This window comes from Macaca mulatta, chromosome 4, assembly GCF_049350105.2.
Source record: "Macaca mulatta isolate MMU2019108-1 chromosome 4, T2T-MMU8v2.0, whole genome shotgun sequence".
In the NCBI taxonomy this organism is placed as follows: Eukaryota; Metazoa; Chordata; class Mammalia; order Primates; family Cercopithecidae; genus Macaca; species Macaca mulatta.
Genome location: NC_133409.1, coordinates 48474702 through 48489717, shown reverse-complemented (window position 1 = coordinate 48489717; position 15016 = coordinate 48474702). Strand labels below are relative to the sequence as shown.

Below are 15016 nucleotides of genomic sequence, written 5' to 3'. Positions count from 1 at the left end.
TATCTAAGAACAAGTTGTGCTATTATTTGTTTAGTATTTTGAAAATGAATTCTAGGTTGACTCACTTATTTTGCTGACCATCTAAGTAATAATATTCATGGTTTGATACCTATATATTGTTATTAAAATGCAAAAATACAATAATATATTATTTGTCTTAATGCATAGGATATTCCTAATATATAACAGTTAATATGCTAATATTAATCATATTGGTATAATATGTATAATATAGTATTATACATATAATTATGTATATTACACATATGATTATACTAATATGATTAATATGATTATACTAATACGCTTATTATAAAAGAAAAAGGAAAGTGTAAAAAAGTGTGAAGTTAACTTTAATAGTTTATCTTATTTAATTCAACAAATACTAAATATTATCATTTAACAGGTAATCAGTATTTTTAAATTACAATATCATAATATACTAATATGATTAGTATGTAACTATAGTAATCTAAACTATAATATATAAGATAGTATGTTATAACTTAACTATCTTACATATAGTTTTACTTTAATAAGTATTTACATTTTTACTAATACATAGTAAAATAAGTATAATAAGTTTGTATAAGTAGCAAAATCATTCACCACTATGTCCCTAAAATCATTTCATGTACCAATAGCAATATCATACCTTCCATTGGGAAACTGCTAGGGATATTAGCAAACCATTAAAGGATCTTAAACTTCCACAGGTTAGAATTTAATTACATTTTAAACATAATCGGGTTGATATTTTAGACTTATAGCAGCCAATCTCCTCGTTTGAGGGTAAATGGAAAGACAATGATGAGATATTAGCTCTAGTCAACTGTAAGTTAGGAAAGTTCTCTGAGCTCAGGATCACATTTTTAATTACTTTTAAAATAAAAGACACTAAGGTCATGAAATGTTCCATCGAATCTTGATGTGATGTCATTTTCTCTCACTGAATGATGAAGCCTTATAAATGGGACAGGTTGCAGATGAAATAGTACCACAGAAACCCACAAATTTCCTCCTTGACTCTGGTCAAAGATCTTTTTTTTTTTTTTCTGAGAGTCCAGAAATGAGAGGCATTAAAAATGAAATTATTACAAAAGAATTAAGAAAAAAACAACTAAATGGCATTGCCTTGGTCATCTTTTTCTGTGGAGGGTGGTCTGTGTGGGGTGCTATCTGCTGAAAGAAGAATGATGAGTTGTCACTGTCATGGTGGTTCAACTCATTTGAGACACAAGCAATGACATCATAGCAGTCTCCTGGTAAATGAGGGTGTGGTAGCATTAATGATGGTCTACATGCTCTGGTGAGTTGGAAAGCATTAAATTGCAAATGTGAAAATGTCCATTACGTGATAAAATATACACTTTTCCCAACAAGCTGCACCTGCCTGTTTGTCATAGAACTCCAGAGAGGGTAGAAGGGAATGGACAACAGGTTGCAGGAATACATTGTTGGGATTTCCAGTTTGGGATATATTAGAAGTGAATGTGTCTTTCACCAAAAAAGAAACTAAAAAGTTAAAAAACTGCAATACAATTACACACTAAGGTAGTGTCAAAGCTAGAATTATAACTTAAGTCTCTTCAAACCAATTCCATTTTGGAGGCAAAGGTCTTCATATATGAGTAGTAAGTACAAATTGTTTCCTGTGCTTTGTTCAAATGGCAGGAAACAGAGCTGCTGTCTTCACACTGCCTTAAGGTCAAGTCCAAGGGTACTCCTGGAGTCAGGTCTTGCCCCTACTGAAGCACAGGACCCACTTAGGGCCATATTCTGCCTCCTTTGGCTTGGAGAGTCACAGTTCCTCCTACTGGCCCCAAATCTGGGTTTCCATCATGGCAATGGCATGATCCGGCACTGCCAAAAAGATCTTAGCCAGGCATCCTTCAAAGCAATGTCTCATGTGGCCACAAAAGCAACCTTTGCCTTTTATAGAGAATAAGAATTGAACTCTTAAATTTAAAGTGAGTTGGCGTTTTATACTTGACATCTTGGAAATGAAAAGAACACATTTTTTAAAAACTAGCTCCACACCTACACAAAAGGAGCAGATGAAGGTTACTTTTATTTTCCCTGTTCCCCAGACCACACCCACCTTGGGGCCAATTCATCACTTTTGCAACAACCATTTCTTCATTTGGTTTTGAGCTTTCAATAGTCCCAGAGTTGAAGCCCCCTGAGTGCCTCTTGTTTGTCCAAGTAAATGTGGTCCCACCCTCTAATGGTGACTCAAACCCTCTTTCCTGCTCCTCAGCTGTTCTCTCCCTCATGTGGGCCTGTGGCTGTTTGATGCTGTTGCCTGCCTGTAGACTCTCCTGGTTTTGGTGTTGGGACACTTGCTCCACCTGCACATGGCAGTCGTGGTGTCTGTCCCACACAGAGTCCTGCAGAGGGCCACCATCTTGCTCAGCCCCTGCTATAGAGATAGCCTTACCTAGCCACATTTTGTACTACTTAACTCCACCCTCGCCTTGGCCACAACTGACTGGTCAGAGGCGGACGCTTCATTCAAGAATAGTCTAGTCTGTATATAAAGAGGCCTGGTGCGAAAAAACCAAAATACAGCCCCTTGGGGGCCTCAGGTAGGTCATTGTAGGTCATGAGGAACAGTTAACTATGAGAGAACCAAATTTAAGAGGGCAGGGCAGAGATTTTCAAAGTATGTTCCAAGGTGCCTTTGGGGTTCTGTGGGGGTAATGCAGGGCCTGGTACAGGGATGAGGGGAGGTCCGAATGGGAGGGGCTGAGCCGACTGCCACTTTGCAGTTCAGTTTTTATTAGCTTTAAATATAAGATGTTACTTAAAGAAAGAGTTTCAGGCTTAAAAGTGTTTGAAATCACTATAGAGAAAGATAAAATAGAAAGAGAGGAGGTTAAGGGAGGTAGATAATAGATACGTAACAGATAAAGAGGAATGCAGTGAGCTCTGGGGGCATTACTGGTCACATTAAGGACCACGAGGTGACGACCCATGTTCTTCCACTCTTCCTGTAGCTCAGCCCTTCGGCGGCCCCAGTTCCTCCTGGCCTGTCCTGGGTCCCTGTGCATGTGCACCCTGATAGTTGATGCTGCCAGCCCACCCCTAGGTCCTCCAAGACCCAACCCCTATGGCCACTAAATCTTTGTTTTTTTGCATCAAAAGAACCCTGTTGAAAGAACCCTAAAATATCAGTCAGGGCTTTCCATGCTGAAAAAAAAAATTTACCCCAAAGAGATCAAGCTCTTTTGTCCTACATTTGGAGGACATGACTCTGCAAGCTTATAGGAATATTTTAGGCCCTAAAAGTCTGTTTTTGTGCTTTTGCTTTTTCAATTTTACAATCTCTTAGATCCAAGAGTTTAGAACTTTCCAGTCCCCAGGCTGGAGGACACTTAAAGATTATCTCTCATTGGTGCTTTCTGAAACCTTCCTCCTGATGCCAATAGGGCCAAATGGGGATGAAGGAGGGGCACGGGGCAGGGGCACGGGGCAGTCGTAATGGCTCCTCTCCATCAGACAGCGTACTCCACGCCGAACCCTGCTGGGCTGTTTCCAACCCCATTCTCAACACTTTGTCCAGGGCCTAGGACGTAACAAGCACTGACTAAGCATTTGTTGACAGGGTGACTGACTGGCTACAGGTAAAATTCTTGCTTTCTGGGACAACCTTCTGATTTCCAAGAAGTCTTTTCTCTTTGTTCAAGAGACTTAATTTGATGATAAAATTTCAGACAGTGAATTATCTTCTTTAGGACAGGGGTGTCCAGTCATTTGGCTTCTTTGGGCCACAATGGAAGAGAAGAATTGTCTTGGGCCACACATAAACTATACTATAACACTAACGATAGCTGATGAACTAAAAAAAAAAAAATCACAAAAAACTCAATGTTTTCAGAAAGTGTATAAATTTGTGTTGGGCAGCTCTCAAAGCTATCCTGAGCTGCATGTGCTGCGGACCACAGGCTGGGCAAGCTTGCTTTAGAGCACTAGGTTCCTTAGAAAAATAAGATCCTTGGTGGCCTGCCCTGACATCCCAGAGTTCCCTAAGAGAGGATGGGAATTAGCTACCCCTTGCTAACTCCATTCATTTTTTAATGGCCAGCTCTGTAGATTCTACACAATTGTCACAAAATTATGCTAATTCTGAGGCCTACCTATTTAAAAGTCAATAAAAATTAACTGCCTATATTTTCACTTCCAAAAACACACACTGAGATGAAAGTCTGGTAAAAATATTTGTAGCAGCTAACATAATTATTTGGGGAATTATGTAATCAAAGAAAAAGATCTCTTCATTTAAAAAGTTAAGAAGAGGCCGGGTATGGTGGCTCAGAATCGTAATCCCAGCACTTTGGGAGGCCGAGGCGGGTGGATCATGAGGTCAAGAGATCAAGACCATCCTGGCCAACATGGTGAAACCCCATCTCTACTAAAAAAAAAAAATACAAAAATTAGCTGGGCAATGGGGGACATGCCTGTTGTCGCAGCTACTTGGGAAGCTGAGGCAGGAGAATTGCTTGAACCTGGGAGGCAGAAGCTTCACTGAGCCGAGATCACGCCACTGCACTACAGCCTGGCGACAGAGTGAGACTCCATCTCAAAAAAAAAAAAAAAAGTTAAGAAGAGTGGAATGTGTAACTGCCATTTTAAGGCAAGCCTGAACAGGTGACTCTTGTCATTATACCTGAGCACTTTTGTAAGACAAACCAGTGGATAAATGTTGAAACAGAAGAAGTCAGAGAACAATGATGACTGGTTTTCTCTATCACCATTACACAAGATTCACCAGCAATTACAAATGATCTCTTTGCAAATGAGCAGCTTTCTCTTAAAGAGATCTGGAGCATTTTTTTTTAAATTTGCTAAAACCTATTCCCTTAATCACAGATGTGCTCTTTAAAAAAAGTGTATGTGTTATTGACTATAAAACAATCATAAAAACAAATATGCCAAAAGAGAGAGTAGAGGCATATTACATGAAAATACATACAAATTTGCCTCTAAAATTGGGACAGAAACAAGGGAAAACAAGACAAAGTTGCCCCATACAGTTTGGAGTTTGGGGAGAGGCCATCAATGAGACAAATTGTGTTTTCCAATACCTGAGTTGTAAGCAGATTCTGACTTTCACTTTATGATATGTAAAATTTGCTTCTTGGAGCTATGGGTTTTTTTTCTTTCTAATTATTAAATAAGCTGCTTCTTTTAGGCAAATAAAGCTAATAACATCAACATGAAGATGCAGGAAAAAGTTATTTGTAGTTTTCGAATCTTTACTCTCAGTGACAGTAAAGATTTCAATCTCCAAGTTCTTAAAAGAAGCAAAATAAATAAGAATACCTGGCTTATGTTTTAGGAACTTTTGCTTACTTAAAGAGAAAGCAATGGCAGTATTTAATTATTGAAGGCAAAAATGACTTTCAGTCAGTCATTTATTCATTCTACAAGCATTTTCTGAATTCCTCTCATGTGTGAATTATCTGAGGCAAAGAGGCTTGAACTGCCTCCCACTCCCTTTCCTTGTGGGATGTCTAAGACACGAGCCTGATTAACTACAATATAAAACAGAGAGGGATATGAATAAAACATTGTTAAGATACTTTAGGGAGGGGGAGAGCTTCTCAATGGGCAGACAAGGGAAGGCTTTCTGGAAGAGGCCACACTTCAGCATAAAGGACAGTGGATTTGAATAGGCAGAGACAGAAGGGAAGACTACAGCAGTCAGGGAAGGCAAGGATGTTGGGAAATGGTGGAGTTTGCCAAGAACCTGGTATAGACAAAGGACAGTGCTTGGAATTAAGTCTGAGGAAAGCTACTGGACTCCAAGCAGGAAGACTTTTAAATACCATATTGGAGAGTTTTAACTTTATTAACTGGGCAATGGGCACTCGTTAAGGGGCCTTGAGGCAGAGAATGGTTTAAGAGATGTGGTTTCAGAAGATTAATCTGGCAACTGTACAAGGAATCTATTAGAGGGGAAAAATGGAAGGCAAGGAACCTGGCTGGGAGAACATCACAATGGTCTTAGTGTCAGGGACTGAGGACAGCTGTAGGAGCAGGAGGGATGGAAACCACGGGTAGATTCAGAAAACACTGAAGACAAACATTGTTATGGCAGGAAGGAAGGGAAAGGGAACATGTATTAATTGAGGACCTACTACATTACTCACAGCACTAAACATGTAGAATGAAGATACATCTTGTTTTGCTTGGTGCAGTTTAAGATTTTGCCTTTTTTGGAGGGTCATGGAATTTATTATTATTTATTAACAATAGCCATGTTCACTCTCAATGTGCTCTAGTTTGGATAATACATTATATAACGGAATTTTAATATACTTTTCCTCTCTTATTTCTCCAAACAATTCTGTTTATACATGAAGAAGCTGAAGATCTGAGAAGTGAGTTACCTAATGGCACCTGACCAAGAGGTGGCCAACCTGGATTTGAATCCAGACCTACATAGTTCCAAACCCCAGAATCTCCTACTATTCCTGGTTTCCTGCCCTCAACTTAATGGCAGGTCATGGGGGGCACTGAGGTGGGAAATGCCCATTAAAGGAAATAGGGATGTTGGGAAGAGGAAAGGGAGCGTAAAAGATGAGGAGTTCCGGTTTGGATATGTGGTCTTAAGGCACTGGAAGGACACTGAAGCAGTTGGTGACATTGGCTGCAACTCAGGAGCAAAATCACACTCTAGTTACAGATTTGTGTGCCTTCCAAATCAACAGATGCAGGAGTTGAAACCCTGGGACCGAATGACATCACCAAGCATGAGACTGCAGGACAAAGGTCACAGCTCAGACGCCTGCAGTGGCCAGGCAGGTAACACAGACGAGGCAGGGCAGGCAGGAGACGTTCAGGAAGAGGAGGAGGAGGTCTTATGAGGACTATCTTAATTTCCCCTAAAAATTATTTGCAATTTTAAATGGCAACACTACAGCCCTTACGATGGTAGTCTCTTTCTTAATTAAGGCTGGTGACTCGACTGATTTCCAGTAATTTAATTTAAAATAAATCACAATTTATTTATAAAAAATAGTTATTCTGTTAAAGAGAAGCCTCATTGGTAGAATAGAACATTATAAATTATAGTCATTCAATTTTTGTCCACCTTTTCATCATAAGAGGAACTTCAAGTGAGAGTCTTTTTTTAAAAAAATGCAATTACTTTTTATCAAAATTACTAGCTACATTCAAGTACATTAAACCAAACTGCAGTGCATTTTCACTGTCTTAAAAACAGACAAATATAATTCAGACCCTGTTGCCATAAGCATGAAGTGGGGCTGGGGAGGGAGATGGGAAGAGAGGGACAAAGCCTTGGAGGAGAGAGCTTTTCAAAAAGCAATATCCCCAAATTTCAAATTATTTTTTCGAATTATTTACATTTGAAAAAAAATTAATTCATTAATAAAAACTTGAGTTACTAGTCTTGTCCTTGTTTCAAACTCTCGATTGCAAGGCAATAAACACCTGTAGCCTTCACAGGCCTAAACCAGTGGTTTGCAAACTTTCCTCAGTATCAGAAGTACTTAGACTTGTTTACCTGGAGGACTCATTACAGCATAGATTGGGAGGCCACATTTTGGAACGTTCTGATTTTGTAGGTCTGGGATGGACTGTGAGAATTTGCATCTCTAACCAGTTGCCAGTAGATGCTGATGCTGCTGGCACAGGGACTACACTTTGAGAACCACTTGCTCAACACACCAGTGGGTCTGCTAGACAGAGGCTGGCTGGCTTCTGCCTTTTTCAGAATTACTGTGGAGCACAAACATCCACCAAGGCTGTTTCTCATGGCACTCTGGAAAATGATTCAATGACACTGCTTCGAACAGAGGTCCAGCTTTTTGCCTCATTGTCTGTGTTCTGAATCCAACCTAGTTTAATATTTTGGAAAATGTTACCCTTTTCTGTACTGAGCAAAGTAAATATTTTGTCAGTTGTTAAGGATGAGCTGCAGAATAAGACCTAAAGATGTATCCAAATTCAGCAGGAAGGCTTGGAGCTGCTTTGGAACTTTTTCCAGATTGTGATTTGCAATGTATTTCAGAAGCCAGCCGAAATACCAACCACTTGATCTATTAAGAAAAGGCTGAATGAACCTTTTCACAGCAGAATATATTTTTCCACACCAACTCTCATTACACTTGGCAAAAAAAAAAAAAAAAAAAGGAGAAAGAGGAGACAAACTGCTTTTCTGTCAGTAGGATTTCATATGAGTATTGTTCTTATATAAAGAAATTGGTAGCAGAGAGTTTTTAAACTGCAAGAAATTGTTAGCAATCCTCTAGTTTGTCAACTGCTAAAACTAAGGCCCAGGGAAGGTCAATGTCATTTGCTAGAAAACCAGACAGTGGCAGAGCTGAAATGAAATTCACAGGCTCTGGACTCTGGGGCCAGCACTGTTCTTTTCACACCACACTACTTCCCTTGCAATAAGAATCAGAACGAATTGACATTTAAAAAAAAAAAAAAATACTACCAATGGTGCATTTCACACTGCCTTTCCTGATAATTCCTAACCCCATTAGTTACTGATGGCTTCACCTGCTAGTGAGTGCTATGGGGGAACAGACAGAAGGGAGTCCTGGAGGGTCCTTTTTGGATGTTCCTTACTAACTCAGCATTTGCTGAAGATTCTCACACTATGGTGCTTTGGGGTCTCTTTAACGTACTATGTGAGCTGAGACTATAGAAATATAATCCTCATTATGGTGAAATTCACATTCTGTCAAGGAAGGTTCACATGAGGTAAGGGATCTCAGAGATCACCAGGTTCACATATCTCATGTTTAAATGAGGAATCAAAGCTCTCAGGAGTTGAGGAACTGCTGGGGTGTTCACAACCTATGAAAGTACAGGGCTAAAGCCTGACCCCAGATCTCTTGCCCTGCAGCATGTTGCTATTTCTACCTTATCATCCTGTCGACTGTAGTACAGTGTGTTGATTTAAGTCAGAAAATTGCATGCTCCACTGTGAATCTAGATCCAAAAATACTGAATCTGTTCAGCATCAAGAAAGAAATACAGTAATCACAACAGCTATGATTTCTTGAGTGCTAAGTCTCTCCCAGGCACTGCTATAAGCACGTTACATGAATTATTGCATTGAATCAGTCATATCACTGAGGAACACAGAATATCATAAAATTGGAAATTGAAATTAAGGATGAAATGATGAAAATGCATGAAATGCATTACATGAAAACAGGGCCTATGCTATTTTCCCAGAATATAATATCGTCTATTAAATGCAATAATCTAAGTAAAAGATTTAGAACAATTCTTGGCTCACAGTACATACTAAATATTAGCTGCTATTATCATATTTTCTCTATTTCTTTGTGTAGAACAGAACAGAAAATTTGGACCTAGATAAAAGTTATGAGCCATACAAGATCCCCAGCTGCCACCAGCAAAGACCACAGAGAACACTGTGTAGTTTGGACTAAAATGCTCTCAAAAGCCAAAAGCTGAAGCCAGAGACCACAAAATTAAACAGGTCTGTATTGGGTCTTGGTTTTAAGGAGCTCAGAGGGTTTACCTGGTTCCTCCTCATCAATCTTTATCACATGCAATTGGAGGGGGGAATGAATGTAATATGAAAACCTTTTCCTATGAAGACAGCTTGCATAGGCAAAACAAATTACTCAAAGCCAGTGGTGACAACCAATTTCCTTAATAAGAGTGTGCTGATCTACTAGCTAAGAAAAAGAATATCACCATTAATTAAGATGAAACTACAATAATAATACTCATTAAAGCACCCATGGCAGGTAAACTGCCTTGTAAATTACCCACCTGGGAATGCTTGACTTACTAGGTATTTGCAAATTGGTTAAACAACAACAACAACAAAAACTAGTGATATCCAGACCCCAAGTCCATTCTTTGGCCACCTACTTTCTCTACCTGGAGCTACAAGAGATTCACTGTGTTTGTAATAGAGGGATAAACTGAGATCAGTCAGTGAAAGATGCATAACGGTAGATTTTGGCTCAAGATAAGAAAGAACTTTCAAAAAAATTAGAGGAAACCAGTAACAAATGTGCTGCCAGCTGAAGTAATGTGCGCTCTGCACATGATCAAGGAGAGGCCCAATAAACACTTGAAGTGTGAGTAGTTATTGGTATCACAATTTTCATTGTCATTGTAATCATTATCTTATTAGCATCCTATCAGGTAGATGTAAACATTGATGAGAGTTGAAAATGGTTCCACTTAGAGAGGCCAAATACCAGAGTCAAGATTTGCTCTTAGGTCAAAGTTGAGTTTGAATCTAGAATCAGTTGCTTACCAGTGATGAAGCTTCAGAGTTGGCAATCAAACCTAAGTCTCGGTTTCTGCATCTGTATGATAGAGATTATAATAACAACGTCTCCTGTTCATTTTTTCATTCACAAGTTACTCACAAAGCATCTACTCTGGACCATGCACTTTTCTGGATGCTGGGGGATGGACAAGACAGATAAGATCTCTCTTTTCTATGGGTTCACATTTCAGTGTGTGTAGACGGAGTCAAGTAAACGTAAATATAACAAACTAAATACATATGTACATAGTAATAAATGTTATGAATTCAATAAAACAGGATGTCCAGGGTATCTTTAATCAGGATGGTCAAAGAAGACTTCTCTCAGAAGGTGACATACAAGTTGGAACCTGAAATAAGAGAAGGGGCCAGCTTTGACAAGCTCCAGCAGAGGAAGCAGCCAAGACCCTATGACCTGACCCCAGCCCCCTAAGCTAGATTGGCGTGTTGGCATGAGCAGCTCAAGATGAGGCTGGTGGTGAGAATTCCAGGTAAGGTGGGAGGATCTGCAGCACAGTTCACAGGACAAAGGAAGTACCTGGCAAAAAGAACAGTTGGGTCATTATTCATATTCTGAAAACTCCATGACATAGTAATGCCCTTGTGTAGTGAAGGCAGACAGAGGTCATGGCTTCTCTGTCGGGTGACACCCCAAAATGCCCAGGCCTGGGCACAGGGACAGGTTTCCATGCTACTCTGCTAATCTAACCTACTCAATCTAAAAGCACAATCTACATTTTAACCATGGGAGAGGAGAGAATTTTAGAGCTGGAAAATAGCTGGGCCTGCTCATATATCAACAGTCATGATAAGGAATAATCTGAGGCTTTCTTGAAGCCCTGAGGAGTAGAAGAGTTAAGAGGGTGGGATTCTAGACCACCGGCCCTTATTCCAACCAGAGGAGTTCTACCGGCATCTGTTCTTTTGTTATATTTTTCACTTGAAAACTGAGTTGTGTTGCTAAAAAAACTCCAAGGCTTGAAAATCACCAGTTGACTCCAGTTTTGTTTTGTTTTGTTTTGTTTTTGGACATAGGAGCTCAATCTGTCACCCGGGCAAGAGTGCAGTGGCACGATCATAGATCACGGCAGCCTCGACCTCCTGGGCTCAAGTGATCCTCCCACCTCAGCCTCCCAAGTAGCTGGGACTACAGGCATGCACACCTCACCTGGCCTGACTGCAGTTTCATAGATAAGGGACCTGAGCCTCAAACTGAGCCCGAAGGTCATTAGCTGATTAGCAGCAACCTGGGGCTAGGGTCCCTCTCTTGACTTCTGATTTAATGTTTCCCATCTGCTTTATTACATTAGAACACTTATTCTGATCTTTACAGATATGGCATTTGCTTCTCTTCAGCTCTATGTCAACCAGTATGTGTTCCCTTTCATATAAGTGTGTATCTGAGTTCTGATGCTCTAATGAGTTCTGCTATTTTGGAAAGTAACTCTTCTATTTAATTAATTTTGAACAACGAATACAGGACCAGTTTTCAGTATATTTTCAGTTCACAGAGGTTTCCTCAGAACCAAAAGATGTTTCAGCTAGGGTCTAGGAGTGAGGTTTGAGGGGAAAAGGATTAAAGAAACAATTTCTGAAAGGATTATAAAAATGTCGAATTGCTCTGTGCTACCTGAGGGAAAACTAAAGCTGAAAATTGGTTAAAGAGAAAAATGTGGAATCAGGGGTCAGAAAGTAGCAGAGATTCAGGAAGATAATAAAAGACACAATTTTCAAAATGTTGAGAATGAAGAAGGGTACTTCATTGTTACCTTTTTGCCAAGGGCTTCCTTTGTGCTGTGATGCCTATTTTTAAGAATCGCCATCTTAGATCATGAGAATGGTTTATGTTCTATCTCAACTCAAGTTTTTGTGGTGGAGGATACCATCTGGATACTTTAAACCATTAGAAGCTGGTTTAGTGGAAGCAAGAAATCTGTAAAGATTTGTAAAGGGATATGTCAAACCCTTGCTTCAGGGACAGCAAGTTGGGCTGGAGATTTGGCTTAAATAGCAACGAATTTCCTATTTGGAAAAGAACAGTAACGATGGGGAACATATGATATTTTATTCTATTTTTGACCATGGAAAGCAATCCTGGCATGTAGGAAAAGGTATCTAAAGTGTTTCCCAGATTAGCTGACAGTAGTGGGTAAGATGTCTTCCTTTGGTTAATTAATGCTGGCAGCTAGGGCAGGTGACCCAAGCATTTTCACAAGGTTGGAAATTTGCAGAGTTCAAGGTTTTGGAAGAAGTTAAACAGGATTCTCTTCAAGGGAGAGTAAAGATGTTCCCCAAATATCCCACAACTAAATGGAAGAACAAACCCTAAGTGAGGACAATATTAACAGTTAGTATAAGTTAATATCTTCACTCTTTATGGAGTTCATTTAGGTTGCAAAAGACAAGTAAGTGAATTCACAAATGAGACGATGCAATTAGCAACACGCAAATGAGAAAACATTCACACTAAAATAACAATGAGCTGTTGTACTTCCTTCTATTGCATGAGTGCTGACAGGGTTTTAGGGAAACTGGTGATCTCAAGCATGGCAGGGGGCATGGTAAATCAATATAGCCCTTCTGGAAAGCAGGTTGGTAATACATATTGAGCCATAAACATGATCCTACCATGTGATCAGTAATCCCACTCTTGAGAATCTATCCTAAGTAATCAAAAATATGTGGAAAGTGGCCGAGCGTGGTGGCTCACGCCTGTAATCCCAGCACTTTGGGAGGCCAAGGTGGGCAGATCACTTGAGATCAGAAGTCCCAGATGAGCCTGGCCAATATGGTGAGACCTTGTCTCAACTAAAAATACAAAAATTAGCTGGGTGTGGTGGCAGGGGCCTGTAATCCCAGCTACCTGGGAGGCTAAGGGAAGAGAATCACTTGGACCTGGGAGGCAGAGGTTGCAGTGAGCAGAGATCACACCACTCCACTCCAGACTGGGCAACAGAGCGAGACTCCGTTTCAAAAAAAATAAATAAATAAAAAGTAGAAAGCTATAACCATAAAGACGTTTGTTGAAATAGTGTTTAAAAGAACACAAATTTAGAATAGGTGAGAAATTTCAATCCAACAAATGATAATTGAATATCTACTATGAGTGGGGTGTACTAAGGCAGAGTTCCATCCCTCAATAATTTATAATCACAATTTAATGACTGTACTCTTTGGAATATTATGCAACCATCATATCAATCCAAGTTTTTGACTGTAGGCAATAGAAACTGACCCTGAACATCATTAACACGACAACAACAAAAAAACACAATGTTTGGAAGGCAATTGGGGTTCACAAAATTAAATGGAGTCTGAAGGATCAGGCTGGTAAAATGCCAGCAACAAGAGCTCTAGAAGTTTGGTTGTCGGAACACCAATAAGCTGGTTCTAGTTCTATGTTAGAAATAAATTATGAAAACTTAACGAAAAGCATAAAAATTTCTCAATTGAATATGTCAAGTATTGTGTAATGAAGAATACTACTGTTGACTTCTAACAGTGGTTTTGCTACTAACTAGTCATAGAACCCTGTGTGACTTATTTTACATTTCCCAGCCCTAATATTACAGCCATGTGTAAAATGAAGAACCAGATTAGAGATTATTTAAATGATGGTGCTCTGCTAGCTTCCTTGTCGCTTGAGTCTATATCAAGAGAGGCAACGTGTTTGAGATTCCTCCTTTCCTTTAACTGCTCTCATGCAGCTGGGGAAGACACTGTAGAGAAGCATAGACCACTTCTGTTTAAACCTGGACGCAGCCACATAATCTGTCTCAATACAAAGTTCCAGCTATGTACTACCCATCAGTTGGAGTTTGCATGGAAGGAGAAATCAATTTGCCATTCCTGGTCTGTACTATGTTGTTCTATATTGACAGGATAAGTTAAACCAGAAAAGCCAAGACATCCTAGCAGCAACAAGTAAAGTCTCTGCTGAACAGAATCTCCAAGAGTAGCTCTTGTCCTGCTGCTAAACATCAATTCAGCTTGTACAATCTCCCTGGTAACAGAGTACAATAAGCTATCATCCAGGCAGCCTGAAAGTTTTGTCATATAATTCAAACAGATTTTAGGAGCTCTCAGCATGGTGTTCTTCATTCAGTTCCTACAGGCCTTGCCCTTTGTCCTCTATCCTCCCTGTCCATATACCTGATGACTGTCCCATTTATATTCTGCTGGAATCCTCCAAACTGAACATAATGGAACTTAGAAACCTAGAAAAGCCCTGGATCATCCGGTCTTAATAATCAAAAGAGTCTGGAAACAGAAATGTCAGAACTTTGTATAATCAAATAAGGATCAGTTAAGGGAGAAGGAGTCTACTGAAGGGAACACTTTTTAAAATGAAACAAGAGTCTTGACAGTTTCTCTCTTTCAAATCAAGTTTCATCTCACCAATAAGATGTGTTCATTAGGGTGAGATTTAGCTATATATATCACACGGACTCAAAATCACCGTGCCTCAGAGCAGGGATCAGTAGGCTACAGTCTATGAATCAAATTCAGCCTGCCACCTGTTTTTGTAATTAAAATTTTATTCTAACGTAGTCACTCATTTGTTTATGTATTGACTGTGGCTGCTTTTGAATTATGACAGCAGAGTTGAGGAGCTGTGACCGAGACTGTATGGACTACAAAGCCTAAAATGTCTATTTTCCGGCCTTTTACAAAAATGGTTTACTAACCACTGCCTTAGAGTGTTCATTCATT

General features: G+C 39.6%; 1 protein-coding gene across 13 annotated transcripts in view; it reads right to left on the bottom strand.

The window, feature by feature from the left end:
* AIG1 (androgen induced 1) overlaps window positions 1-15016 on the bottom strand; it is a 276425-nt gene that overhangs the window by 105041 nt on the left and 156368 nt on the right. For 2 of the 13 annotated variants that reach the window (XM_077998531.1, XM_077998537.1), the window contains one exon: window positions 10580-10841. In XM_077998531.1, coding sequence (XP_077854657.1) covers window positions 10599-10841 — 243 coding nt within the window. In that variant the 3' untranslated portion in view covers window positions 10580-10598. 13 annotated transcript variants of the gene reach the window in all.